General features: G+C 46.1%; 9 protein-coding genes across 9 annotated transcripts; 6 read left to right on the top strand and 3 right to left on the bottom strand.

Annotated features, from left to right (window-relative positions):
- Window positions 1-2,536: 2,536 nt before the first annotated feature.
- Window positions 2,537-3,368, top strand: F4822DRAFT_35470 (uncharacterized protein). The gene has a single exon (XM_051456011.1). It carries the CDS (start codon window positions 2,708-2,710, stop codon window positions 3,245-3,247), a length of 540 nt encoding a protein of 179 aa, XP_051319843.1. The 5' UTR covers window positions 2,537-2,707; the 3' UTR covers window positions 3,248-3,368.
- Window positions 3,369-4,472: 1,104 nt separating this feature from the next.
- On the bottom strand, window positions 4,473-6,261 carry F4822DRAFT_35463 (uncharacterized protein). The gene is made up of 2 exons (XM_051456008.1): window positions 5,487-6,261; window positions 4,473-5,406 (listed from the first exon to the last, which is right to left on the bottom strand). The coding sequence occupies exons 1-2, from the start codon at window positions 6,170-6,172 to the stop codon at window positions 4,605-4,607; spliced, it is 1,488 nt and encodes a 495-aa protein (XP_051319842.1). The 5' UTR covers window positions 6,173-6,261; the 3' UTR covers window positions 4,473-4,604.
- A 1,003-nt stretch (window positions 6,262-7,264) lies between these two features.
- On the bottom strand, window positions 7,265-8,709 carry F4822DRAFT_386943 (mitochondrial fission 1 protein). The gene is made up of 4 exons (XM_051456757.1): window positions 8,470-8,709; window positions 8,352-8,370; window positions 8,195-8,288; window positions 7,265-8,113 (listed from the first exon to the last, which is right to left on the bottom strand). The coding sequence occupies exons 1-4, from the start codon at window positions 8,483-8,485 to the stop codon at window positions 7,787-7,789; spliced, it is 456 nt and encodes a 151-aa protein (XP_051319841.1). The 5' UTR covers window positions 8,486-8,709; the 3' UTR covers window positions 7,265-7,786.
- Window positions 8,710-8,909: 200 nt separating this feature from the next.
- On the top strand, window positions 8,910-9,905 carry F4822DRAFT_386942 (Spc24 subunit of Ndc80-domain-containing protein). Its single transcript, XM_051456756.1, has 3 exons — window positions 8,910-9,078; window positions 9,134-9,266; window positions 9,332-9,905. Exons 1-3 carry the CDS (start codon window positions 9,052-9,054, stop codon window positions 9,775-9,777), a joined length of 606 nt encoding a protein of 201 aa, XP_051319840.1. The 5' UTR covers window positions 8,910-9,051; the 3' UTR covers window positions 9,778-9,905.
- Window positions 9,906-10,199: 294 nt separating this feature from the next.
- On the bottom strand, window positions 10,200-10,943 carry F4822DRAFT_424531 (uncharacterized protein; the record flags this gene model as incomplete). Its single annotated transcript, XM_051460167.1, has 1 exon — window positions 10,200-10,943. One exon carries the CDS (start codon window positions 10,941-10,943, stop codon window positions 10,200-10,202), a length of 744 nt encoding a protein of 247 aa, XP_051319839.1.
- A 1,670-nt stretch (window positions 10,944-12,613) lies between these two features.
- On the top strand, window positions 12,614-13,756 carry F4822DRAFT_424530 (hydrolase; the record flags this gene model as incomplete). Its single annotated transcript, XM_051460166.1, has 1 exon — window positions 12,614-13,756. The coding sequence occupies one exon, from the start codon at window positions 12,614-12,616 to the stop codon at window positions 13,754-13,756; it is 1,143 nt and encodes a 380-aa protein (XP_051319838.1).
- A 1,419-nt stretch (window positions 13,757-15,175) lies between these two features.
- On the top strand, window positions 15,176-17,694 carry F4822DRAFT_35253 (uncharacterized protein). The gene is made up of 3 exons (XM_051455990.1): window positions 15,176-15,856; window positions 16,109-16,796; window positions 16,847-17,694. Exons 1-3 carry the CDS (start codon window positions 15,577-15,579, stop codon window positions 17,271-17,273), a joined length of 1,395 nt encoding a protein of 464 aa, XP_051319837.1. The 5' UTR covers window positions 15,176-15,576; the 3' UTR covers window positions 17,274-17,694.
- A 1,779-nt stretch (window positions 17,695-19,473) lies between these two features.
- F4822DRAFT_435832 (rab-GTPase-TBC domain-containing protein) lies at window positions 19,474-22,589 on the top strand (the record flags this gene model as incomplete). Its single annotated transcript, XM_051462244.1, has 3 exons — window positions 19,474-19,866; window positions 20,016-20,623; window positions 20,747-22,589. 3 exons carry the CDS (start codon window positions 19,474-19,476, stop codon window positions 22,587-22,589), a joined length of 2,844 nt encoding a protein of 947 aa, XP_051319836.1.
- A 2,335-nt stretch (window positions 22,590-24,924) lies between these two features.
- Window positions 24,925-26,246, top strand: F4822DRAFT_424527 (Reticulon-domain-containing protein; the record flags this gene model as incomplete). Its single annotated transcript, XM_051460165.1, has 5 exons — window positions 24,925-24,990; window positions 25,070-25,172; window positions 25,248-25,409; window positions 25,467-25,768; window positions 25,830-26,246. 5 exons carry the CDS (start codon window positions 24,925-24,927, stop codon window positions 26,244-26,246), a joined length of 1,050 nt encoding a protein of 349 aa, XP_051319835.1.
- Window positions 26,247-26,804: the final 558 nt, after the last annotated feature.

The following is a 26,804-nucleotide window of genomic DNA, read 5'->3' as shown; positions in this document are numbered from 1 at the left end:
ACCTCCAAGCAGGGATCTAGAGATATACCTTACTACGATCCGCTGGAGAAGCTCCGAAGATAGCCCCCCGTCAACGAGAGATATATTCTAAGTCTTATTAGACCTTTCTAGACCGGCGGGGAGCGGTGGACTGCCACACACCCACGATCCCTTTCACATGTTCTAGCGATGCCAATTCTAGTCATCCTCCCGATGCGCTCATGCGTTATCTGTATAACTTTGCCGGTTTTCCGAGTGACTTTACGGTCGCATTCCTAGTAGTATTGTGAATACATAGTCTTCATATTCGTATTCATAAACAAACATTATAAATTCTTCGCGATAACTATATCATGTTACACAATTGTTAGCTATCCGGCGCCCTACGACATGTGAGTGGGCCCTTCGTATAATTGAGAAAAATGATTTATGAGTAATTCTAGACTTATAGCTTAGACATAATTGAAAGCAATACTTCGTATTAGGTAAGTGAGGTCAGTAAGATGGTTTGATGGGAGAGGCTTCACTAAATAGGGGAAGTCCTTAGTAATCCGCCCCCTTTTTCACAGCCACATGTGGCTTAGTATTAACCCCTTTATCCCCAACACCGACTTTCTTTCTCTATCCTATTTTGTCGAAGACGTCAATATTCTATCCTCATTGCACCACAAGCGCCTTAGAAATATCAAGTAACAACTCCCAGAGCATTTTACGGCTTTATTCCTAAGACGCCCGAAGAGTAAATGCCAATGAAAATGACGATGAGCATCCTATCCCAGAGTTAGGAGTTACTAAGGCGGACTCGGAAAATATCAAGGCTTTTCTCATTGCTTTTATTTACTCCCACGCGTAATGTGGCGTGTTTTAATCCTATACCCTCTCGATCTATGTGTACCTGCGTTGTTGTATCCATCATGTGTTACCATGACTGGATGTGTTGATACTTCATAGACCATTTTGAAAAACGGGTAGACAACACTCTTCATAACTCTAACCCGTTAATAAGAGTATAGGTGTGGCCATTTCATTTATAGAATTGAGACAATGTATAGGCTCAAAAAGGTGGTGTATGATTGTGTTTTCAACCTGGAGCCTACATCCGCTACAGGTCTTAGGACAAGGATTTCCCCCACACAATTACCATGTTCATGCCACCACAATTCAATGTGTAATTTTAACAAAGACAATGTAGTTACTGACAATGGGAAGACCACACGATTTCATTGCTATCCAAGACGAGAATTTCTCTATATAACATCTGAATATTGCTTTTACAAGTTATGTCTAATTCACCAGATCTTCATCAAATATTTACCATTTATCAAACTTATCAACAATCAATAACCAAAAAGAACCCAATTAGTATTAGCTTATCCTTAACATCCATCAAGATGCCTGAGGTTAACTCTATCGGTTGGACAATGACTGCGGACGGTCAGTGGGTGCCAAAGCCTGACGGCAAGGCCGGCTACGTTCCGTCGAACACTACCACCACCACTCCTTCTACACAGGTGCAGAAGGACGGTGGCTACGGTGGTAGCACTGACGTCGGCCGAAGTGCCCCCATCAACATTCCTCCCAAGAAGTAGATTAGCTACTTCTACGTTTACCCACGCATGCCTTTTTTCCTACACTGGAAGAGGCTGTAGATAAAGTTACATAAGTAGAAAATGAATAAAAAAAATTGAAAACCATTATACACTGAGCAATTTATATGAAAAATGGCTATCGTGGATTGATATAGTCAAATCGTTTAAATTACATGCCGGGATTCTAATAAATACGACGTGGTCTAATAGTGCTTTCAAACCAGTACACTCACTAGAAAGGTTTTGTCGTCAATTTTAGCAATTTACTTGCTAACAGAGCCATTCAAGGTTAATCTCTTATAGTTTATTCAACCTCCTCTGTCTTTTCGCGAATATTGAAAAAGGTAAAGACTCACTCCACAAGCAGTCAAAAAGTCTAAGTTGGCAAAGTTGCCTACTAAATACACAATACAATGAGATAGATGCGTCCTGCTAGAATCTATATGTTACGCAATACATTATCCCCCTGCCTACATGCTTCTTTTTCCGCTCTCATTATTTTTTGTGTGTTATGTTATATAGTCATATCCACCCTGCCATCAGGCCGCAGACAATCCTATCATCACCACTTTTGTTCAAAAGCTTCACTACCGTAATACTTGAATGCTCTGCTGATTTTAAGGCATATAGTGGGGTTTATTTGGTGGGGATGATACTTATTAATAAACTTATTTATATTTTCCCCTTCTCTAGCAACAATATGATCCCATGCCGCCTCCTAGGAAGAAGTCCACCCTCGTTCATTTGAAGTTAGGGATGTAAAAAGTGACGGCTCCTATTACAAACAAGAACTTCATATAATCGAGTTTTCCTCTATTTACTCTTATTCGACCCCTACCAATCGGCTTGTCTATTATCGTTACTACTGTTTGTATCCCATCACGTTGTGTATGTATAAATGTATCGGTTTGAAAACAATCATATTGTATTGAAAACAGCATCTCTTAGATTATTGTTTTGGTGGCTATATAGAAAGGAGAATTCCGCCTTAAATGTCCGACTTGACTTTCTTTGATATACTCCATTGAGAACTACTCATTGCATACATTCCCACAGACACGAAAACCCAACCCTCACTAAAGTAGAAAGAAATTGTTGCACTTACCTAGGTTTTAAACCTCCTTCTTTCATAAGACATAATGTCTGTCACCCACAACCGCAACCGCAACCGTAACCGCAGCAGCAGCCGCAGTCGCAGATCCTCTGCAACTATTCAAGGGCTTGCCAGGTCGTTCACCCGTCGACTTAGCTTGCGCCCTTGGAGACACTCTGCCCCTCCTCCACCGCCCCGTCCTCGGCAGCCTCATTCTCGCCCGCTTGCCCCTGAGGACAGGCATGGAGTAGTACTCGAGGATGCGGAGTCCATCCGAAGACGTGCCAGTCACTTTTGGGACAGGCGACAGAAGCTCCCAGCGGCTGATATTTACCGATTAGCCATTTTAGAGGATGTCGTGTTGAACCCTCCTGGTGCGCCCCCAGTTCTCTCTCATGGCCTAATGGCGCGCTTGAGAAAGTATGGGCCTTCGTGGTACTTCCTTGGATATGACAGCTACTATTACAAGAGCAGTAATGAGTACGGGTTTGGCGACGACCTTAGCTTTGTTGTTGACACTTACGTGCCCCTCGGCATTAGGTTATTCGCCGCTCCGTACAAGCATCTCTGCCGTAATAGAAGGTAAGCGATATCCTTATATCTCCCCCCTTTTTTGTGTGATGTGTTGATCACGGTGTTTCGTAATTCGTAACATCGTAGTCGTCTGTCATATGTTAGCAGCCCAACCAAAAACTGCAAACCTATTAGGTGTAGACTTTGATGTAGACTTTGATAGCTTAATAAAAATTTCGAGAAAAAAAAAAAGAACTCTTCCCTTGAACTCCCCGTTTGAAACTTAAATTTGAATTCCTTTTGCTCCAGACCGTATATGTCCACTTCCAGAGTGGTTTCCCTTATTCCCCCTTTGAACCTTTTCGATTTTGATTTCGATTTTCCTTCAGGACAATTTGCCAAAATACCTGCATGCCATCTGTTAGAAATTAAATAGTACAAATGAGAGAAATACTAGCAACTTGTAGTATAGGAGAATGAATTTTCATGTCTGCTTGAAGCAGTGGCTCATAATTTAGCACTTGCTAAGGTTAAGACGCTCTAAAGTTATATATGTATATATACCCAGGAGGTATATGTAAGATATATACACTTAATGGAAATGGTAGGTCTCTCGTTCTTGTGGCAGATGCCGGCCTATTTATCTCCTCGGATACTAAGGCAAACAATTCCATTGACATTACGTACACAAAGGGTTTGTACATATGTTTTAAGGAGTTCTTCTAAAACCAGGACCTTCTTCACTAGAATAGATCCTAGTCATGGGCCTTGTTAAAAAGAACAATATGCCTACCAAAAAAGAGATCCTTTATCAAACCCGAAAGCCGGGTAGAAAACTTTGCCTTTACCCTAAAAATCAAGTTATTAGAGGCGAAGAAAACAAGACGACTACACGGCATACCGAAAAAAAATGCAAGACATATCCCAATGTAAGGCTTTGTCTAACTTATTTTGTAGATTGAATTACTACCCGTCGAGGAATGGAGATCTATTTAACTATTGCGAAGCCCCTCGATCCATTTTTGATCCCTTCGATGAGGCCGCATATCCCTGAAAGTCCTTCGTGCATTGTCATCGCCCCCCTAACTCAATCGTTTGTCTATTTCGCAATTCCAAATGGCCCTCGCGAATCGCACGGGGCTAGGCATCGAGGGAAGCCTGCATAAAAACATTCCGTCGAAAAGGCTATGCTTAAATTCTGTTTTATCGAATTAGGCGGAAAAGACCCCATCGAAACTAACGAGCATGCCATTATTGGGGTAATGAGTGATTCCATGATTCATAAATTCGTTACGTAACAGTGCTCTTCGGAAACAGGGTACTTGCTGAATGTTCACTGTTTATTGCTACTTTGTCGACTCATGGCGGAACACTGCCTAGAATATAGTAAACGACCTAAAGAGTTTGTGTAAATAAAAGGGAAAAGGGGCTTAAGTACGCCTGTCTCCTCCAAATCGATCTCTAAGCCAATTAAGCGGACCACTACTAGAGGAGCCTCTATTATCTCGAGGCCTCTCACTCTGTGGTGAGCGACGACTAGATGGAGAAGGGCTTCTCACTCTGGACGGTTGTCCTGATCCAGAATACATCGGAGGTGAGTTCGAGTCTCGTCGAAATGTACTTTGTCGACTTGGACCAGCTTGGTTGGGTCTCTCGGACCTCTCGGGTCTCATTTGGCTTGGCTGAGCTCTCCTGAGAGGAAGGCTGCTCGAATTACCCTGTGTATTAAGAACTGCAGCGCCAGGGCGACCGGCAGCTTCGCCATCAATGGGGGCACGGCAGATAGGGCATGTGTTGTGTTGCTTTAGCCATAATACCACGCACTGCTCGTGAAACCAATGTTTACACGGTAGGACAACGGCCTCATCTCCGGCCATCATTTCATCAATACAAATGGTACATTCACCCTTTAGCTCGGGTCCAAGCATAGCTTCATCTAACTTCTTCCTCGGCAACTTTGCAATTGCTTCATCTGAAGCAGGCGCAGGAGCGTTCGATTGAGGGTTAGCCTCCATTAGATTTGTGATGATACGATCTAATGCCTCTTGTGAATAAACTGCATCGCCATGAACCATTTGAGGGTTTATGAGACTCGCTATAAGTTGACTTAAGGCTAACGAAAAATCCGCTGGTTGACGGTTATTGCCATCACTACCTTCTTGATTCGGGGAGCGAGGACCATCAGGGCCCATAGGCGGAGGACCCATTTCTCCCATAATATTTCCAAATATCCTGTTTATTGTTAGTGACCGTGAGAGTAGATACTATAACTCCAGAATTGATTAAGAAAAAAAAAAAAAATTCAACCGCACCTTTGAAAGGGATCTTCGGCGCCTATTCCCGTTGCTCTGGGGCTAGAATCGAGGAGGGTCCTTCCGGGACCTGTGGTAATAGTAAAGCTGCTGACACCACCGGTGAATCCAGGGCCGTAGAATCTCTGGTGTGTGACTCGCGGGGGTTGACTAGCAAACAACGTCTCCGGTCCAGATCGACCGGCCATAGAAGGACCTCCGATATCCCCCAATAACTCGGTGAATCGACGAATTATCTGGTCGGCATTATTGGGCGCAGTTCGTGATCCACTTTCGGGGCCTTCACGTTCGGGAGATCGATAGACTGTTCGATGGCTAAAGAAGCCACCGGGGCCATGTAATATGTGCTCCTCAATATCGTCGTCGTCGAAGTCGTCATCTGAGTCGAAATGATGGCGATGATGATGGTTATGAAGACGTTGGCTGGGGTGTTCCAAATCGGGTAGTGAGTCATGATCATCTTCTCGAGGGTCGTTTTCGGGTGAGATCTGAATGCTAATTAGTAAGACGCCGCGAATGCGCCTTGGTGGTTGTCGTTGACGTACAATCTCCGTGATATCTGAATGGCATCTGGGGCATTCTAAGGTATTCGGGCGTTCATCGCGGTGCCATTCATTCCGGCAACGGTGGCAATATACGACTTCACGACCCGTAGTGGCGTCGAGATGCTGGTTTCTAGACGCCATCTGACCCTGCCTTGTCTGTCGATATGCGGCGAGGGCAGTGAGTCCAAGGCCAATAACTAGGCCTGCTGCTCGAATTGCTCTGAACGCCAGAATGACAAATCAAGGTTGAAATCACGATATCAACCTGGAGGCGACTCGGGTACTATAGAAAGATTGGGCGCGCAAAGGCGAATGATCGAATGCGCTTAGGTAAAATGGCGACCGAAATCATAAAAGGGTTTGTAGTTGAGTCGGTAAGGCTGATGTGGGGTGTTCGGAGCTCTTGGTATGTTAGAGTAGTAGGGTCGAATATGCAGGTATGTAGTCGTGGAAGGTTGGGTTGTGAAAATATTGATCCGACAAGGCGTTTTTTGGTGGATCGGGAGATGGTCTGGCGAATGCGAGAACGGGAAATCCGCAAAGAGATAGACCTGCAGAAGTTGTTATACACGAGTTAGCAGCTGAGAAGTGACAGGTTAAGGTGAGGTGAGGAGAAAGGTACAATGGATATGGTATTGATTGCGGCGCAACTTTGCGATCTAGCAACGAATGCGTTGGTGCAAATCGCGGGTTGCTGAGCAATGTGAGCGCGGGCCACACTAATTGATTGACCGTGGAAAAAAAAAAATAAATACGTATTTACCTAGTAGTGAAGGTTGAGATGTATCCCGTTCACCGAGTAGTTTGGCGAATGGTAGTTGAGATGGGAATCCAGTAGAAGGTCAGAGATCCGGACTCCTCCATAAGTAGCAGCAAGATCTATCCCGTCCAAACCATCACTTTTGTAACCCAGCACGGGGAAGAATCTTCGGAAGGTCGGAATTTGTAATTAAAGATGTATGTTGATGCTAGGAACGTCTTTGTCATCTGGAGAGTCCGATATTAAGGTAGAAAGATTATTGATGTTTTGGTCAAGCTCTGGCAGATGGTAGATGAAAGTCAAAAACGAGCCATCGGTCGGGTTGCTTTCGTCATTAAGGCCCAGGTTCACTGCTAGCTTAAATCCACTATCCATGTAGGAACCCACGCATGGACCTAGTCATGTACATGCGTTATGTATCGCGGGGCAATTTATGGCTTAGTCATAAAACACAACCATAGCTCCAGGTTTATGTTTGTGCTAGTGTGGCGTGATTACACGCAAGGAGATACTCAGGCATCCCAACTCCTCCGTGTGAGCCGACGAGGATACAATGAATTTTAGGGAACTGCGTACGATGGGATAAAGGCACCAAAAACAAACAAACGAATGAACGAGAGGAAAAAAAAAAAAAGGGCTCCACCGGATACCATCATAGGATGTAAATCACATTATATGACTTATTCTGTTATGGTTTGTTGAGTGGTTTCTATAATTCAACAATACAGGTAATTGATGCAAAGGCTCTAATCCGTCGCGTAAAATCATAAACCGTGTATGGTGCCCTCAGAAAATCCGTTCCTTTGTCTCATCCGAGAATGCGTCTGCCTTCTAGACAAACAGAACAGACAGTGCTAGCACGAGTCGATAGGGAGATGTTCCTCCGACGCCAGCCGGTGCAACGCCATCATACCCGATACAACCACATTAGAATCCAATCATGTTTGGATGGGATACCCAGCCTTTTCTTTCCGGGCATGATGTCTGCTTTGGTTCTACCGCCTCTTGCCCCGGAATAAAATGCCCCCAACTACGCCGGCGGCAATAGCTACACCACTTATGATAGCAACACCCATAAGTCCCTCTTTGGTGACTTTGTCGTCTATCAGTCTTCTTAGGTCTGCTGCTTGGTGATTGGCGGGTTCCTTATCCAACAACAAATCATTGTAACGTCTCGCCTCTCCATAGTTCCCCAGTTTGTAGTTGGCCAAGGCTAAGTAATAAAGGCATTCACGGCGTCGGTCGGGCGATACTCGGAATATCTCCGAAAGTAGTTGTACTCCTAACTGTTGGTCACTTCGGGCGTTGGATTTGATTAGGCCCTGCGAAAGAAAGAATATGAGCGAATCGTCACCAAGAGGGGTCGCATAGCTGACACAACGATGAATCACAATCGAACTCACCCATGCGTAATTAAATTTCGTTTGAATACCGGCCATGTCGCCTTCTTTTTCATATTGTGCGCGTAGGGTTTGTAGTTCGGCTTCTCTAAGCGGGCTACTCCAGCAAAACTTAGCTCACGGGACCGGGCGGGGGAAGAAATGTTGAAGAGGTTCATACCTTTCCGCGTCGACGGCATCTTTTAATAACAGTTATACAGTTAGCTCATATAGATCTTATATTTATCTGAACGTCCGAGTACTTTGAAAGCGAGAACCCGGGTATGGGATGTACGTACATGGTAGCGCCGTCATCTTGCTGATATTGGTCGGATTTGGATTAATACAAGAACTTTAGGTTGTGTGTTGTCTCGGATGGAATCGCGTGGGAGAGGATATGGCCACTAAGTAAAATACTATTCACGATGCAAATTATTCGTGAACTGTTTCTCTTCCTGATAAAAAGTAGTTTCGTTGTTCGGAAATAAGGTAGCCTTGAGGAATTGTCGTACCTAGGTAATGGCGATAGAGTCTTATCCAGAAATCTGAATGTGGCGGGAGCTCTCGAGTCACTCCATGGGCACCCGTTAGTCAGTGGACCTTGTGTGGCGCTAATGACGCAGAATAGTCTAAAAAGGCTAGCGCATATTAGGTAAGGGAAGAAGGTCTATTCGTAAATATTCTATATTACGTAACATAGTCGTCCCGGTGATACCCTGGTTTGTTTTGTCCGCTGCCACATTGGGCCATCGTTCAATCGTCAATTCAGAATCTTGATCCAATACAAAGACAACCCCAATTTTGTCTCGCCGAGTGAGATTCCCTACCATATCGAACCTACGATAACATCTAGAATAGCCACTACTTTAAAAATAATCATCATGCTTCTCGACGAGGATCCCGCTACTGTATGATATCATATTCATTCAAAACTCTTCCCAGTTCATCACTAACATTTCGTAGCTCATCCACCACACTATCAACAACTTCAACATTGCGCCCGACAAACTCGCCATCACGCGTGTTAACGATGAAATATCCACATTGAAACAAGCACGAGAGCTACGAATCAAAGATGCCGAATCATCACTGAAGAGTATGCGACCCCAGCACCGTCTCATTTCTGTTAGGTCTATGATACTAATAGATTCAAAAACATAGAACTCGCTCGTACCCTCAATACTCTCCAGTCCCAACACGAAGAACTCACATCGGCGCACTCCTCTTCCGCACACGCATCCGAGATTTCGCGCCTCGATACACAGAAATTCCGCATCGCGAAAACAGTTTCCGATCTTGAAATGGAAGCAGAGCGGCTATCCTCGCAGCAAGCCGATCTCGCAGCGCGTCTGCAAGAACTAGAGTTGCAAGGATTGGAAGGCTCGCCAGACGATGCTGCGAAGCGAAGAGATCCGGTCGACGACGAGGTGTTGTTACGTCTTAAGGTGTATCGAAGTCTGGGTATTGATCTAGAGCGAGACGAGAAGGACGGCGAGTTCTCGAGGGCAATTGTGCGAAACGATCGCAAAGGAGATGTCCATGTTATCAACATGGATAAGAAGTTTTCGCGCTTCTTCTACGCCAATTACTTCTGGCAAACGCTGTGAAACCAGACCTGCATTGAATCAATTGTTTCGGCGGACTGGTATAGGACGGCGCGGTGGAAGTTACTGCAAGGCGTTAGGAGTTTTTCGTCATAGAGATACCACAGTTTCAATTTATTGGATTCCACGATACGCATTCATTATGAGTTCAATTACGAAGCATGCTTATGTTATGATGATGTGGGGAGCTTCCGTATAAGCTAAATGATTAAGATCAAGCCGCCGTCCGTGACCTTTGATCTCGATTACAATCCTGATTTTCCGAGCGACCGTGCCGACAACCAGGCAAACAAAGTCATGTTACAAAATCGCCGAACCCATTTCTATCCAAACAAGGTGATCTTTACACTAATCGTTCATCTTTATCCAATCTGTTTCACTACACATTTTCGGGTTCGCTATAATATTCTCGTCTTCAATTTGCCTTAGCATTGAACAGCTTTTGCATGTCTCCCATTCAGTGCGGGGAAGTATTCATCATCGTCGAGCTTCGTAAAACCACGTGGCCTGCCATTCGTTGGTGTCCTCGATCTCGAGCTATTGGGTGATGCATGCATTCTTATTCCTTCGGGACTGTACGCAGTCCCCGTGTTCTGTGTATTCTGTCCCTTCATATAAAGACCCAAACCGCTAGCTCCGGCTAATACACCGCCTCCACTCTGCGATCGGAAGTGATGGCGACGGTCGGTAATTTCGAGTCGTGAGTTGAGATTGTACCATTGTTGATTGTCCGTGGCATTCGCACCGACATCCACACTGTCTAATCTCCATCCTCCGACACCTTCGAAATCTCTCTCAAGCCCGATGCTAGGTGTAAGGGTGAATCCGTCGAGACCACCGACAGGAGTTACTGAGCCACTGCTCACACTGCTTTGTCTCTTGCGTCGGTATCTGTGTCGCGCTTCGGGTGAGGATGGTGGGGAAGAGCCTGATGAGCTTGGTGGGGTGACGGAATCCGTGCGTTGCGATATGTAACGGTTATGTGCGGCATGGCCGACCAGAACATAGCGTAAGGTCTCTAACCCAACGTCAAAGTAAACGAGGAATAGGCGTAGGAATAAAACCATAAAAGCTAAAATGGTCGTAAATCCGGCGCAGAGGGCAAGTGGAAGAGCGACGAGAAAGAGGAATGGGAAAATGAAGATTTGAAAAGGATTAAAGACCGCCATTGGAATATTGTTCTGGCTAATGTCTCGGACAAGTTTATTCGCATCGCTTAGATGATTTACGAGTCGAGGAATAATAATATTGGTTCACATGGTGATTGAATCGAAGATATTTAGGACCTGCCCGATTGTCCCAATCGTATTTGCATCGGTCGATGATATGAAGAAAGGGAACGTAGTAGAGAAAGAAATTGGAGTAGATTAGGAGCTGACCGACGGTAACACAAGTGAGGAGTTATCCATTTAAAGCTACGAGGAAGATGTAATTAAACATGAAGAAGCTCAAGGCTAAGACACTCTATTCGTTGTCTGGACCATGATAGGGTATTATAGCAAACTTTCTCTCTCAATCCATGCCCGCAATAAGTTACAACGGCGCCGTATATGCCAGGTAGCTTTCACATGCCGAATCCCAACGGGGGGGAATGGATGGAGGTACCTTGGTACTTAGATTGGAATTTCAACATCTTCAGCTGTCATGCCGAGGGAGTGGCGGAGGTATATCTTACTAACCGAACCACCAAATAGGTACATTTATACCTATGTATCCATACACATATCTAAATTGATCTTGCGCTATTAATAAGTATGGAGAATTGGTTTGGAGCTGTCTGTCTGATAAGATCCAGATTTTAACATCATCTCGAAGAAGACTTTCATCGACTAGAAGATTAAGAAGGTTAACAAGGTTTAGTTCATCATTAGAGCCCGTTCTGCCCCGGCTTTTCGGAGCTGTGGAGTAATGTAAAAAAGCGACAGCGTTGGAGATCTATCTTACTAGGTAGAGTACTTAGCCCACTGTTACTACCGTATTATTATGTATGTAATTTTGGAGGGGAAAGTGTGATAGATAAGGCGGCAGCGTTCTCTGACGTCACCAGGGTCCTCTCCAACCTTGGAGATCGCCAATCAATTCTACGTATATCGAACGTAAACGCTCATTGGCGAATGTTACTGCAATTCCTCTCTGAATTTCTTCTTGTTTTTCGAATTGGGTTTGTGATGAGGGGTCTATGTTAGGTCGTACAAACAGCTTTCGATTTACACACCAAGCAAAGGTACCAAGATTAGGTCTACCGTCCTCTAAGAACTGTATCTCGAATTAACGCTAGCATCTGCATACTATTGCATGCTGTACTCTTAAGTGGCTTGCTACTTGTTTCTCCGTGCTTCCATTCTGCGTGAGTCACAACTAGCCGCATGATGGATTGCTGGCTACTCAATTCCCTCTAAATTACTGACCTGGAAAAAAATTAGCCTTGTTACGATTATATCATTGAAGGCAGCCCTGGAAATTCGAGTATCTGAACCTCAAAGGCAGCGGTCTTGCTATATTCCACCAGCGATCCAAAGCTGCTGTTCTTACGAAATCCAACCAATTGGTTGTCCCAATTAGCTCGGCTTAGTTAATGAGTTGATAGTTTGCATTCCATATTGCGCAAGACAGTTTAAACGTGTCTCCACGTGCATGCTAGGGCGTCGGATACTAAGGAGAAATTGCATCAAAAAGCCTTCCAGAAGCTTAGTCGAATAGGATGTGCCAACAACATTCGGGGGAGCATGACCCCCCTGCTTCGGAGGTATTACAATCGCAAAATGAATCGGGTACTTCCCTGGAACCATTCCCCTGGGATGTTGGTGTCTTCGATGCTCATTGCCATCCAACGGACACAATGGCGTCAATAGCAAGCATTTCAGATATGAAAGCACGTGCCCTAACCGTTATGTCCACACGATCCCAAGACCAAGGTCTCGTGTCCGATGTGGCCTCACGACAAGGCTTGAAACCTGATGACGAGGCTTTATCACACGCTTCTGATCAGGGACGCTTAGTTCCTTCGTTTGGTTGGCATCCATGGTTTTCTTACCAACTTTATGATGACCTCTCTTCTAACCCAACATATGATGGGACGTCATCTGGAAAAATATCGCATTATGATCACATATTAGCCCCATCACCTTCGTCGAAAGATGTATCATTCAGTGAGGGTCTTCCGGATCCACGACCCCTCTCTCAATTTCTGCGCGAGACCAAATCGCGTCTAGAGAAGCACCCACTGGCTCTTGTTGGTGAGGTTGGCTTGGATAAAGCATTTCGGCTTCCGCAAAGTTGGACCTCGGCTTATGAAGCTCGACGTGATGAAGGACTTACCCCTGGTGGACGAGAAGGTAGACTCCTGAGCCCCCACCGGGTGCAAATAACACATCAGGTTGCAATACTTCAAGCCCAACTGCGACTTGCAGGAGAGATGCAACGCGCGGTTAGTGTTCACGGAGTTCAAGCTCACGGCGTGTTATATGACACCTTAGCCGGGTTATGGAAAGGATATGAAAAAGAAGTAACCTCAAGAAGAGATCAGAAACGAGTTGCTGCGGGAGCAGAGGATTTCTCGGATTCATCCGAAGACGAAATCGAAGATGGGAGCGGACCCAAATCTACCAATAAACGGAAACCGAATTTAGATCCCGACAAGCTGGGACCGAAGCCCTATCCTCCACGGATCTGCTTGCATTCCTTTAGTGGACCCGCTGAGGTTGCCAAACAATATCTTCATCCCTCTGTACCGGCGAAAGTCTTCTTCTCGTTTTCGATTGTAATAAACTGGAGTACGGGAGGTGGCGATAAGGCCGAGGAGACAATTCGTATTGTACCGGACGATCGCATCTTGGTCGAGAGTGACCTTCATACAGCAGGTGAATCGATGGATCAATATCTTGAAGAAATATGCAGGAAAATCTGCAAGATTAAGGGATGGGATTTGCGTGAAGGACTTGAGAAATTGGGTAGGAATTGGAGGGAGTTTATATTCGGCTAGGAAAAAGTATTTCTTGTGTTCCATCGATCATATGGAAGAGGTTGTACTAGCCAGTCCCGTTTTACAGCTGGTTGGACCACTGTAGTCTCATGAATAACATTATAATCTACCTCACTACCTACGATGGCTTCTTGTATTCGCTTGATTCGATAAGCACCGGATCAAATTCAATTTTAATAGGAAGATATCGTTTGGCATATGCGCCGGTCTTTTGGAGTTTTGCTATTGCCATTGATTTTGTACTCGATAATAATTCCAATGTTAGGTAGGAGTATGCGGATATTTGAAGGTTGAATGAAATTGGGAAAAGTCGATTATAAAAAGCGGATACTGTACAGGGTGGATACAAGGTTATGGTTTATGTTATATCCCTAATATGTGCAGATACATAAAGCATAAGCACAATTGGACCCCACTTTCCCATGTGTGTCTTCCACTAATTGCCTCTTACACTTTCTAGAACGCCTCTCTCTCATTTGCTCTCATTTGCTTTCCCCGTTCAATCTTTTCCGATTCCTCGCATATTTTCTAATCTCTAGTCAACCAACCTCTATCTAAGCCGACTAACTTCTAAGGTTAGGCGCACCCACCAGCGCCTACACGCCCGAAAAAATTGTTGATTGCTACCTACGGATTACATTACCTGATTTTATCTCCCTTAGCCTTGCCTATCTCTTCCCCGTCTATTTGCACCTCGTTTTTCTGATCTGACGGGAACACAAGCCTCCGTCATTTTGACGCATCCTCCCATCCATCCACAGTGCCATATTGTCCCACAGGGCGAATCCTTGCTACCACCGCATAGGGCCGTCCTGTCACAGCCTTTCCCACCCCTAACCGACTCTCATTAGTAGTTTTTCTAGTCGGTACCTGGTCGATATACCCAAGAACGGGCGCTCGATACATACGCCCGGTGTACATACATACATACATACGTACACACGGCTTAGGGTCTTGTGGATGCCAGCATTTGGCCCACGCGGGAACTGATCAGATTCGCAGATTGGCGAATTACCATCATCCCATACCTATAGTACGCTTACCGCGGTCCCGCACTCATTAGCTGCCTTGTCCAATTTTGACTCATCCTCATCACGGATCCTTGGCTTTCGTCGTAGAGAATACTACGTACGGGAGACAATACCCAAGCTATCTTCTCAAGAAGTCAAGAAGAACGGAGAAACCCTGGGCCATACCCGGCATTAGCTTCCCTCCTCCCTACATATATATTCGGTACAGTTTGCTTTGGTTTGGTACAGTGCAAGTACGAGTACGTCTGACTATTCGGGCCTACCTACCTACGTCCCTCTACCTAGGTATCCCCTCTAGGTACAGTACCTGCGTGTTGTGCCAGCTTTTCCCCGGTTTAGTCGCTATACGCACGCACATGAGACGGTGCTGTGTACCCCCTTTGCAGTTTTCGGATTGGGTGGTATACTCGGTACCAAGCCGACCACGTTCTACTTATACCAATCGATCATTAGAAAGAAGAATCGCAGTACATTATAGGTCCGGCGGAAATTTGGTGGCCCAAGGTTCTTTTTAACGTTTTAATAAAGTAACACCGACGTCTTTTTGTGTGGCTCGGGAAGAGTGCTTCTCGGGGGCGACGGGAGCGCATATAGCTGGCATTTGATCGTCATACCCCCTTGCTATTCTCGGACGCACCCCACACAAACGCGCGACACACCACATTCGGTTCAGTGGTGAACAAATCTGAGCCCCAACGAGTCCCGTCCAAGATCTGCCCTCGCCCACGTCACGCCCACGTCGCCCAGCCCTGCCAGCTGTGCCAGCGTGGTGCTAGCCTATCGCGAACCATGTACGGCAACTATGGTGGCCTTCCTAATGCTGTCCCTCCCGCTGGATCACAGTACAATGGCGGCGCCCCACACTCAGCTGCTCATAACCCTCATTTGCAGCCCGGTCAAGTTCCTCCCAACCAGCCTTCGATGTACAACCATCCGCATCAGCAGTTTCCCATGGGCGCGCAAGCCGGAGTCGGGTTTCCTGGTGCTCCTAACATGATGCCGGGTCCTGGACCTGCAGGAATGATGCAAAATACCGGTATGCCGCACATGGCCGCGACCAATGGACCGAGTAAGCACGTTTTCTTCCTGTCAGGTTTCTTTGTCCTCTTTGGCCACACATTCCATTGCCCGTAATCTCCCATGCTGGTTGCCTAGAGCGGCTACTGGCAGTTCCTTACAGCATTTTCCCGTCGGACGAGGTGTCAATCATCCTATAGTCTTTGACGTTTCCGCGTTGTGGTTCTCATTCTGGTCCAATAGACGCGTTATTGCTGTCTTTATTATTATGTTTATTATGCTAATGTCTGGTTTTCTAATTAAGTGCCCAACTACCAACCGCCATATACGAACTCGCCATATGGCGCTGGTGTTCCTAGTTCCGTTGCGCCCCAATTGAACGTCCCTCCCAACTACGTGATGGGAGGTGGAATGCCTATGTCAGGCTATCCGATGCACCCTGGGATGACTCCGCAGCAGCAACAGCAGCAACACATGATGCAACGCATGCAACCGCATCAGCCAAATGCCTCAGGCATGTCGACTCCTACCCCTCAACGAACCTTTCAAGGTCAACCTCCCCAGAGTACACCCACTCCCAATAATGCGCCGACCGGACAACAACACCAGATGTCGACACCTCAAAACGCTCACGCCACGCCCCAAAGTCAGACCCCAAATAATGCGCAACAACAAGCGCAACATCAACCACCTTCCAGTGCTATTCAGACACCTCAAACTCCAACATTTCCCGCGTCCGCCCAGAGTGGCCCCAATAACGCGTCGTCTGGGCCAACACCCTTGAGTCCCGGATCTGACTCCCGCGACAAGGAAAGGGTTGGCGTCATCTTGGAGATTAACAATGAATTATTGGTCGAAGCTATGCAAATCCAAAATACCCAACAAATATTAAAAAAAGAGAAGGCAGCTTCCAATGGTACCGATGGTATTACGAATGAACCAGAGAAAAAGACCACAGAGGAGGAAGATATGTTGGCGCAAGATTATCTCCAGTAAGGTGTCACCGTCAATCTCTTGAATAAGCATTAACTCGTCTTTCTAGTTGTATGCGTAGATTACAGACCAATCTTACGTATTTGGCTGCATTAGCTGATAAGAAAGGGAATGTCACGGCGGCACCGTGTCCTACTTATTTGAAGGCACCGCCGTTAAACACTAGCATCAGATTGAAGATGATGCTAGGTCCGGATGGAACAGAGAGCCAGGAAGCACCAGACCGGGGGGAAACGGCGAAATATATCCAGGAATTATACAAAAAACTCCAAGGACTTTACCCGGGTATTGATCCGAATAAGGAGCCGACCTTTCCAGTCCCTCCTGGACGACAGGGCCCGCAAATGGCGAATGCTATGAAGTCTGGGACGAGAACACCTGGTCAGCCAAGCCCCGTTCCTGGAAAGCCGAGGACCCCGAAGCTGATGACCTCAGCACCACCATCTTCTATAGCAAATGTCTCAACTGGGTTATAGAAAGGCCCGTTGGTAAAAAGCTACTCCGCGCTATTCGACATGGTAACGAGTAGCTCAATAATGATGGATATAATATACACACTTTCGATGTTTCCGGTTTGGGGAGAATCGGCTCCCTTTATGAAGGTATTTTGCGTTGCGCCTCGTATAGAACAATACCCCGCTAAGGTCAACGATATTTTGGTACTGCGTTTCAAACTCCGAAGAGGCTTATTTGGTATTCTGGCGTTAAATTTTGGGATGGGGTGACATCCTCTTTGTTAGATGACGTATATACCGGACTTTTTGGATATTGTATAGTTTGCATATTACGAATGGCCCCCAAAAGCAAGAATCGAATACAGTTGAAAGAGTTTAGCTATTACTTCCAAGGTTATTTTTTCCAGGTGTTCTGTCGCACAGCTTGAAGTTACTTTGACGTTTGCACATCAAACTATCAGATTTGAAGATCTAACGTCAGTTCGCCAAGCTTACAATCATACTTCGGCGAAAATGTTGCCGACTGGTTAACTTTAACCTTCCCGTTTGACAACGTTGGACGTACCGGACTGAGTTGCGGGCAGTCCCGATTTTAACGTCTGAGTTATTTCGATGCTAACTAAAGGTTGAAAGTGTGCCTATTATTTTGATGTGTTAAAAATAAAGTTACGCACTTACTAAAAGTACCTAGGTATTTGACGCCGTTATGGTAGACGATAAAATTAACGGTTGGCTAAGGCAAGTAATTTCTAGGTACATTACCTAGCAGCCTAGCACCAATAGCGCGATTGTAGGCGGAGTGGAGAAGTTTATGCGCTAATGTCGCGGGACTATGTGAGAGAGCGGCTCTTCACAATCCAATCATGCACAGCGATTCGCTTTGGAACTTAACAGACCAGGGGGTAGACCTGAATAAGTCAAGTCAGAAGAGTCACCGCCTTTCCAACTTCTACAATAGGCCTAGAAATTCACCGTCGGTATGCAAAGCCAATGCTGCATGTACGCACGATGTATGTAAAGGTAAAGCAAGGTTAAGGAGGAATGCAACTCGTCTATCAAAGGACCTATATTTGCGGGTGGAATATCTTAGTATATTTAAACTTAGGGGGTTGATTCAGGGTCAAATAAATTGTACTAATGCAGGGACGGGGCCATAGTGGCCACTTATGGTGCCCAATTAGAGGAGAGCGTTAATGGTTAGGTGTAACTCATTAAACCTGCGATACCCATAATCCCATATCCATAATCTGGGTGGATGGATGTAACCTAACGCCGCGGCGTCCATAGGGGAGAAAGAAAGCTCGTCTCGTTTGTCCCAGATAGGTAGCTAGGTTGCTTAGGTAGGTCTGGTCGGTCTCCCCTCTGCTTCACCTTGTGCGAATGCCCTCCTTCTAGGTCTTGTGTTAATGGCTCCCTGTCGTTGTGTTCCCACTTAACCTGTTTTTTATTCGTTCGTTATTATCCCTATCGAAACAGCTCAACCAAGAACATTGAACATAGCCATTCTTTCGTACATATTCTTGTATAAGCCTGTCACTTCTTTTAATATCAAACACTCCTATCTCTTTGATGTAATAACGATCGGTACACCGGGAAAGCCCTTACTTAACCTAGCAATGTCAATTGCATAATCTTGAAATATCTCATTCTAGGCCTTACCCATTGTTAAGCATCGATCTCGACCCCTCGACGAAACAAAGAAGGGAAACGTCCAAGCCGATTGTCTCCCGAATCCCTGACCCGAGCCCACTTCTATACTGATGCCCCCTGTCCCCTTAGCGGACAACATCTGAGGGCTGGGGTAGGTGCCGTACGGTTTGAACGAAGCATTTCGAATCCTGTCTGTGTGTATGGTACACCGCTGCTGCTACTGCGAGTAATCATTAGACGCGCGCCCATCGTTTCCCGAAGCCATTCGATTTCCTTTTCCTTTCCCGCTGTCGATGCCACCGTTCTACGAAATCGAATCTAGGTAATCGAGGTTACTTAGGTAAGACTCTGACGTCGAGTCTTGAGACGAGATACATTAAGTTGTAGATCGGCCATTCCAGTCGTCTCTCTTACCGACCACCTACATCTTTTGGACTCGGAGGGCCTGCGCCGCGTGATGGAGCGGGACTCCGAGATTCAGCAGAAAAATGTATCCTCTCCGGTTACTACGGCGCCAACTGAGGCCGAATCAAACGTGATGAAATCGCCCACCGAGAAAGACGAACGAAGAATGCCGGAACACGATTCCATGGTAACGGTTCGACTATCGGAGCCGCCTTCCTTATTAGTGAATACGGACCTTCCGCCGAATATTTTACCTTTTAGAAGGAGCATCTGGGGACATGAATGCACACCCACAAGTGCAACTGCACCGCCTTTGAAAGAGGAGGAAGTCGTGAGGGTAGAAGTGGAAGTCAAGACACCGGCGGACCCTCCTAAAAATATGTTGCAAGAGCTTCGAGATACTTCGACTATCCCCACTTCCATCACAACTCCCACCACTACCATTCAAGAAGAAGACGAACACGCAGATGACCCAATGGACGAATCCGATACGGAGGAGGTCAATTGGGACCAATTACAAAAGACAGAAGACGAAGAAGTTAAGGACCAAGACGATAATGTATGTGCCACGTTTTTATTTTATTTTATTATTCTTATCTATTTTTATCGATTTTATCATGTCGAGTCAGCGCTTGTTGCGCAACCCCGAGTAACAAATTATCGAATTAGGATGAAAATGATGCTGACATGATGTCCCCCACTATCTAGTCTACGGCGTTGTTACTTGCGCGACTCGAACAAGAGAATAATAAACTGGCTACGAATCCGAAAAGTGTAAAGGTCAAGGTAGTCGAACAAACTCCAACCCGTCGACCAAGACCACCATCGATGGCACAAATGCGAGATATGGTCAACGGGCCGACGCCCATGGCCTTACGATATTCAGTCCTCCCTCCCCCGCCAATGACCGATCTCGAATTTTATATGGCTCTTGTCAAAGACTACCAGCAAACTGCCGCTCGACTCCCGACTCTGTTGTCTAGGAAAATCAGAAAGGGAGTCCCGCCGCCTCTGCGAGGAGTTGTTTGGCAAAGTATGGCGGCTGCCCGCGATAGTGATCTTTTGGAACAGTTCGATAGACTCAGTGGCGAGTCGAGTCCCTATGAGGGTATCATCGGCAAGGATCTGGGTAGAAGTTTTCCTGGTGTGGATATGTTCCGAGATCCTGAGGGTGACGGACAGCGAATGCTCGGAAGAGTTCTGAAATGCTTCAGTCTATACGACCAAAAGATTGGATATTGCCAGGGACTTGCTTTCCTTGTTGGACCCTTATTGATGCATATGCCTGATAGTCAGGCTTTCTGTGTCTTGGTTCGGTAAGTGATCCCTCTAGATAACGACGCGTCTTTCGAGATGCGCGCGCGCAATTAATTACCCTCGAGTTCTTATCTCAATTGATGCGAAGATGCGGCAAAGCTGACTATTACATTTGATAATAGGTTGATGGAATATTATGATCTACGATCGTGCTTTTTACCCGACCTGTCAGGTTTACACGTTCGCATCTATCAATTTCGAGAGTTACTTCGGCAGAATCTCCCCATCTTATCGAACCATTTGGACGATCTTCAGGTCGATCCGGCCTACGTTTCACAATGGTTCCTCTCCTTTTTCGCCGTGACATGTCCCCTACCCATGTTGTTTCGTATCTACGATGTCATTTTCGCCGAAGGCGCATCGGAGACTATCATGCGGGTAGCCCTGTCACTTATGCGAAAAAACGAGAGCCGCATCTTGGCCTGTACCGAGCTTGAGGATGTTATGCAACTCCTTTTATCTCGCGGGCTCTGGGATTGTTATCATTACAATGCCGATGAATTTGTGGATGATTTCGTTAGTCTATCTAGTGTTGTATCGAGAGAGAAATTAGCCCAGCTCGAGCAGGGGTACCGCGAGGAAAAGATCGCCAGTGCCAATGCCGCCAGAACGGCCGATGTTACCACAGCAGCCTCCCGCTTTTTGGGCCGTCTATGGACTACAAGCACCTCACCGAGATCAGGGACACTTTCTCCCGGTCTTACCGCACCGTTGAGACCGTTAAGCATGTTGCGCCGAAGTGCATCGAAACAGAGTCTCGCGTCGACGCTGAATTCTATGGAAGCCAGCTCCGCTAGCGTCCTTAGTTCTGTATCCACCGACGCGACCACGCTTTCTCGCGATTCCTCATCCAACGCCGACGACTCGTCCATCCGCGAGTCGACAACCGTCGTCGCGAAACAACAATCAGCTCGCAATGCTGCCGACAAGAACCTACATACACAGATTGAGGATCTCCTCACTGCCCTCAGCGAACTACAACGAAGCCATGCTCTATTGGCCACGCAACTCCAACAGGAGAGAGAGGAAAGAGATGAAGACAGGACTGTTGTCAAGTCATTGTTGGATGGATTGAAAAAGAAAGCTGAAACTGCGCCGACCGATACTACGGACGATGACAGCAGCCCCGATAACAACACGGAAAATAAGGAAGGAGAAGATACACCTACCGAAAATAGGTTGTCTCAATTGGTATCAGTGGTCGAGGGCCGCTTCTGTCCCGATGAGGGACATAAGCGTCGGTCGTCTTCGGTACATACCAAAGCACAACTTCGCGATGAATTATCTAGGACAAAGGAACATCTTAGAATTGAGATGTCTAAATCCCTAGATTTTAATCGTCGCATCGATGACCTTGGGCAGGAAGCCAACACGTTGCGCGAACAACTCCGAGAGAGTCATGCTCACGTTCGAAACCTACATCAAGATAAACAGCGCCTCGAAAGACAGGTCCACACTATGCGTGTGCGAGCTTCGGCAGAGACGCCTGGATCGACACCAGAACCTGGAGGTTGGTTCTCATCGGGACCCAATCTCACTGCTACCGGTGGTGGAGCCGGCAGCGGTCTGCGAGAATTGAAACTCGGACGTAGCAAGTCGACTCCCAACACGCAGTCTGCTTTCGCCCACCGTAATTCGTCGCTAGTCAGGACACAAACAGAACCAATCACCTCGAGTGAGCATGATGCGCTTGTTCTCGAATTAGTACAAGCCAAGACGGCCGAAGCTGTCGCTCGCCAGGAGGCGGACGAATACAAGCAGAAACTGGAGAACCTAAGGAAAACCTATGGGCTGGCTCCAGTGGAAACTCCTACCAACACGGTGACTTCAACTGCGATGGGCATGATTGGACGATTCACATCATCGGTATCGGAAGCGGGCAACGGCACTAAGAATGCCGCTCCTGCAGCTGCATCGACCGCATCCACACCTAATGCTGGTAGTTTCTGGGGTTGGCGACGATAGCGGTCTCTTGCTTTGAACAGCAAGGTACTGACTGTATAAAGAAAGTGGATAGTTAAGATGGGGCCGGCTCTTATTGAATTTTACTGGAGCGAGCATACCTAATGTTCTTCACAAATGAAGGGGAGGCAGGAATTTGTGCATTTTCTATTGGCGATTGAATTTTGTCATCAAAGACAAGACATTGATATACGGACGAACAGTACAATACTGTATACTGTATACTCTGCATACTGCTGCATCTGTACGGCGGGCGCATAAGCTTCATCTTACTTATCGTAATCAGACTTACCCGGACCCTGTATTAGATAGGACAGGGAATCCATGTTTTGACGGGGGAGAACGCATACATTCTATTTCTTCGCATTCGACACCTATCAAATCGTCTACGCATCTACATTTGTTAAGCTAGAAAGGGGGGTCATGAGTATGCAGCTATACTTATATGAACCCCATCGTCGAATACCTTACTTTACATATGAAGGGGCAGCAGCTTTGGAAAGGCGTGGTTAACTGTTTTGTGTTTTATGGCTTGCAGCATGAAAAGCTTTATGATATCCAAATACAACTGATTTGCCTATTGCGTTGAATTTTATGGGTGATTGTGTTTTCTTTTTATTGGAAGTTCCTGCATGAATTGTACACTCCGGTTCGTAGTATGTGTTATGTATTTTGTACATATGTAGATGTGAGTGATTATGCATTCAGACATCCGATGTATGGATACTTATGCAGAGTACAAGTACTGTAGTGTACGCATACATTTGCACTGACATAGAATACATGTATTTGTATTAATTCTTTGGATGATGATAACTATCCGCCAAACGGATCGTGGGAGATAGAGGGGCAAGCTGGCCTTTGCTTATAGTAATAGTTTATAGATAACGTTAGGCACCTGTCTAGTGTACAGTAGATTAATAGGTAGTGATGACGAAGTCATGGTCAGCATGATCAAGAAGACGCAATGACAGCAACTCATGGCAGAATGCGTCATCTGGCCAGTTCTTCGGCAAACGGATGGGCGCAACAACATCATAGTATACAAGATCCAGAACCCCCGACCCAACCTTTTTTATTTTGGTCTTTCATCTTTCTGCTCCCTAAAAATTGCTAAAAATTCTGGAATGGAGGTGTCGTGTGCCTTAGCGGATAATCACATGCAACTTAGTATCAGTATGTGACGACATGGGGGTAATATGTATTATTGTTGTGTGGTTTTTTTCTTTAGTTTGACTTAGTTGATACTTCGTTTTGCAAAGGAATGTTTCGGATTGTTGCGCGGGATCAGGGACGGTGTGACGATAGGAGATTTATTTTTCGTTACAATGAATATATGATTAAATCGTATTTGATATTCATGGGATAAATCATCAATATTCGGAAATTCCAAATGATATTAATGTCTATAAAGATTAAAATCGTGACTGGTCAGGATGACAGAATGTGACGTTGTGAGTGGAATTGAGTTCTAGACGCTAAGACAACATTGAAGCCCCTAAAGCTGGAACCGTTTCGAAGCAACAATCAGGTATGTCCCTACCAGCCTACCCGCTAAAATAAACCTTAGGCAGCTCGATTAGGTACTTTCATGTACATTTGTACCTACCAAAGTTCTGGAAATCACCAAATTTTGATGGAGCCTGTCCTTTAAAGTTGCGGTTGTCATAAGTAACACATGCACCTTCTCCGTGTATGTACATATGTGTACCTGGGTAGGTGCGTGTAAATAGACACCGATTGGTTGGTTGATCGTGAGTACCTAGGAAACGTATAAAAAAGCAGGAAGGTCAGTGGTCAAAGTCAGGCAGGTGCATCATGTCGGCCCTGGCGTGGCGTCATAACACCATGCACTAGCCACATTTTCAGTAAAGCTAAGAGGTCTAAAGAGGTCTAAAAGGTAAAGCTAAGCTCCGCTGGGCTAATCTTGATGAAATCACTCCTTTTTATTATTTTATTTGGTCTGCGCTTCCATTTGCCATTTGCTTCAACCAGATCGCTCAATTCCGCTAACTTCCCTACCAATAATCCTGAATTTCCCTGCTACCGCTACCGCTACCGCACAAACAAGTACCAAGCATCAGAAAATTCTCACGATTCCTATTTCTACTGCTACCACTTGTTCTCTTCCTTTCCTCAAACACAATCAACGAAAAAATACTTATCATCCAAAGCAGTAAGTTGGCCTTTGCCCTTCCCGACTCTGAGTCTGCTAGAGCTCACCCACAATTTTTTTGCTACCAGGTAAAAGCATCCGGTATTCCGAGTAAAACCCCTTTGATTCTCCCCGTTACCTACGACAACAACATTCGTATCGTATCATCTAAGATCATTTGCGATGGCCGATTCAGCAACTGATCCCACTGCCAATGGCAGTTCTGGCAACACTCTAAAAGGCAGTATGGTAAGTTGACTCGATTCCGACCCTTATCCTACCCCCCGCGCTACCGAATAATAATGGCCAGCTAACATGTCGCGACTAGTATCCCACAACGACAATAACCACGACCACTCGCCCCCTCGATATCATGATCACTAACCTCTCTCGAACAGATGCTCAAGCCGCCTACAGCCAGATCGCTAGTGGTACGTATTTTATCTCTTCTTGCCCTTTGTTGCTCTATCGGACCTTATCATAGCTAACCATTCCCCTCGTCGCAGGCCCTGTCGCCCAGAACGTCAAGGATCAGAGTGCAAAGACAACTGCCGAATTTTCCAATCTGGCCAACTCCCGACAAACACCTTCTCAGCCCGCTGCCACTGGCCAGCCTCTGACTCACTACCACTCGTTCTTTTCTGAGTTGCTATCATGGAACAACCCTCGTATGCCTATACTACTTCCTCCCACTATGCTATATATATACTGATACGATATTATAGGAGCTTCCGCCATCGCGTACGTTTCTATTGTCTCGTTGATCTTCGTGGCTAGATACCTCGACCTCATTCGATACACCTTCAAGCTCACGTGGATGGCCTTGGGCGTCACCGTCCTTGCCGAAGTCGCTGGTAAGACAGTACTCGGCAACGGTCTTGCTACTCAGCTCCGACCTCGCAAGTACTACACTGTTCCCAGGGAAACACTCGACTCTTTGATCGGTGACGTTCACGAGCTTATCAACTTCTTCGTTATTGAATCCCAGCGAATCCTGTTCGCCGAAAACGTGACCGCATCCGCAGTTGTGAGTTCCCTACACAGATATATACCACACTGGAACGGTTTTTACTAATGTTTAAAAATAGGCTGCTTTTGGAGCATTCCTCTCGTACTACCTTGTCAAGATCGTCCCGTACTGGGGTCTTGCTCTGGTCTCTACCACTCTCCTGTTCTTTGTTCCCCTGGTTTACACGACCAACCAGGAGCTCATCGACCACCACCTTAAGCAGGCCTCCGACGTAATCGAGAGCCAAACCGAGCAATTACGCCAGGTTGCTAACAAGCACACCGCCCAAGCAACCGAGATTACCAAGCAATACTTAGGTGACTACACCGCCAAGGCGCAGCAGATGATCCGCGGCCAAACCGCTTCATCGAAGTCGACTCAGTCCCACCTAAACGAATCCGACTTCCCCAAGGCCCCCAAGGAGGGCTTTAACAAGAAGGAAGAGGAGGAATCTTCCGAGGAAGAAGATGAGGAGGAGCCTCTCATTGCTGCCTAAACGAATGTTAGGTGACGTGGCCGACGATAGTTCCCTCTTTGATACATAACATACACCCGCAACGGTTTCCGATAATCCGACTGGTACGGCACGGCAATTTGATATGACTCATGGTATAGAAAGATACGAGACATGACGAAATTGCGAGGCTTCCTCGACGGAAGCTAAATAGTTTTCGTCTATGACTTTCCTTAACGATGATAATAGGCCAGTAGGCGAATTGGGCTCCGATGTGGGATCGATGGTTTTTACTACTCTACCTTGAGGAGACGTTTTCTTGACGTTTGGCAGCCTGGCTTCTTTTGGCAACGAAATAGCAAAACTTGTTAATCAATATTTGCAAGTTCCCAAATTCCGCGTCGGCCGGAAAGGGCAAGAAGTATAGCAAACCCTACTCTCATGGCGTTGGAATGAATTATATGTGACGGTTCTTTAAAGATCAGAACGAAACCCCCCCTACCGAGAAGAGATGAATGTGCGTGTGTGTGAAATAGGGCATGGTAATGGGTTTATTAAGTGGACGAGAATGGCTTTTGCACTAGCAGTGACAACGAAGTT

The sequence above is a fragment of the Hypoxylon trugodes genome (genome assembly GCF_022578975.1).
Source record: "Hypoxylon trugodes strain CBS 135444 unplaced genomic scaffold F4822scaffold_1, whole genome shotgun sequence".
Classification (NCBI taxonomy): domain Eukaryota; kingdom Fungi; phylum Ascomycota; class Sordariomycetes; order Xylariales; family Hypoxylaceae; genus Hypoxylon; species Hypoxylon trugodes.
This window is presented reverse-complemented; position numbering and strand designations above follow the sequence as displayed.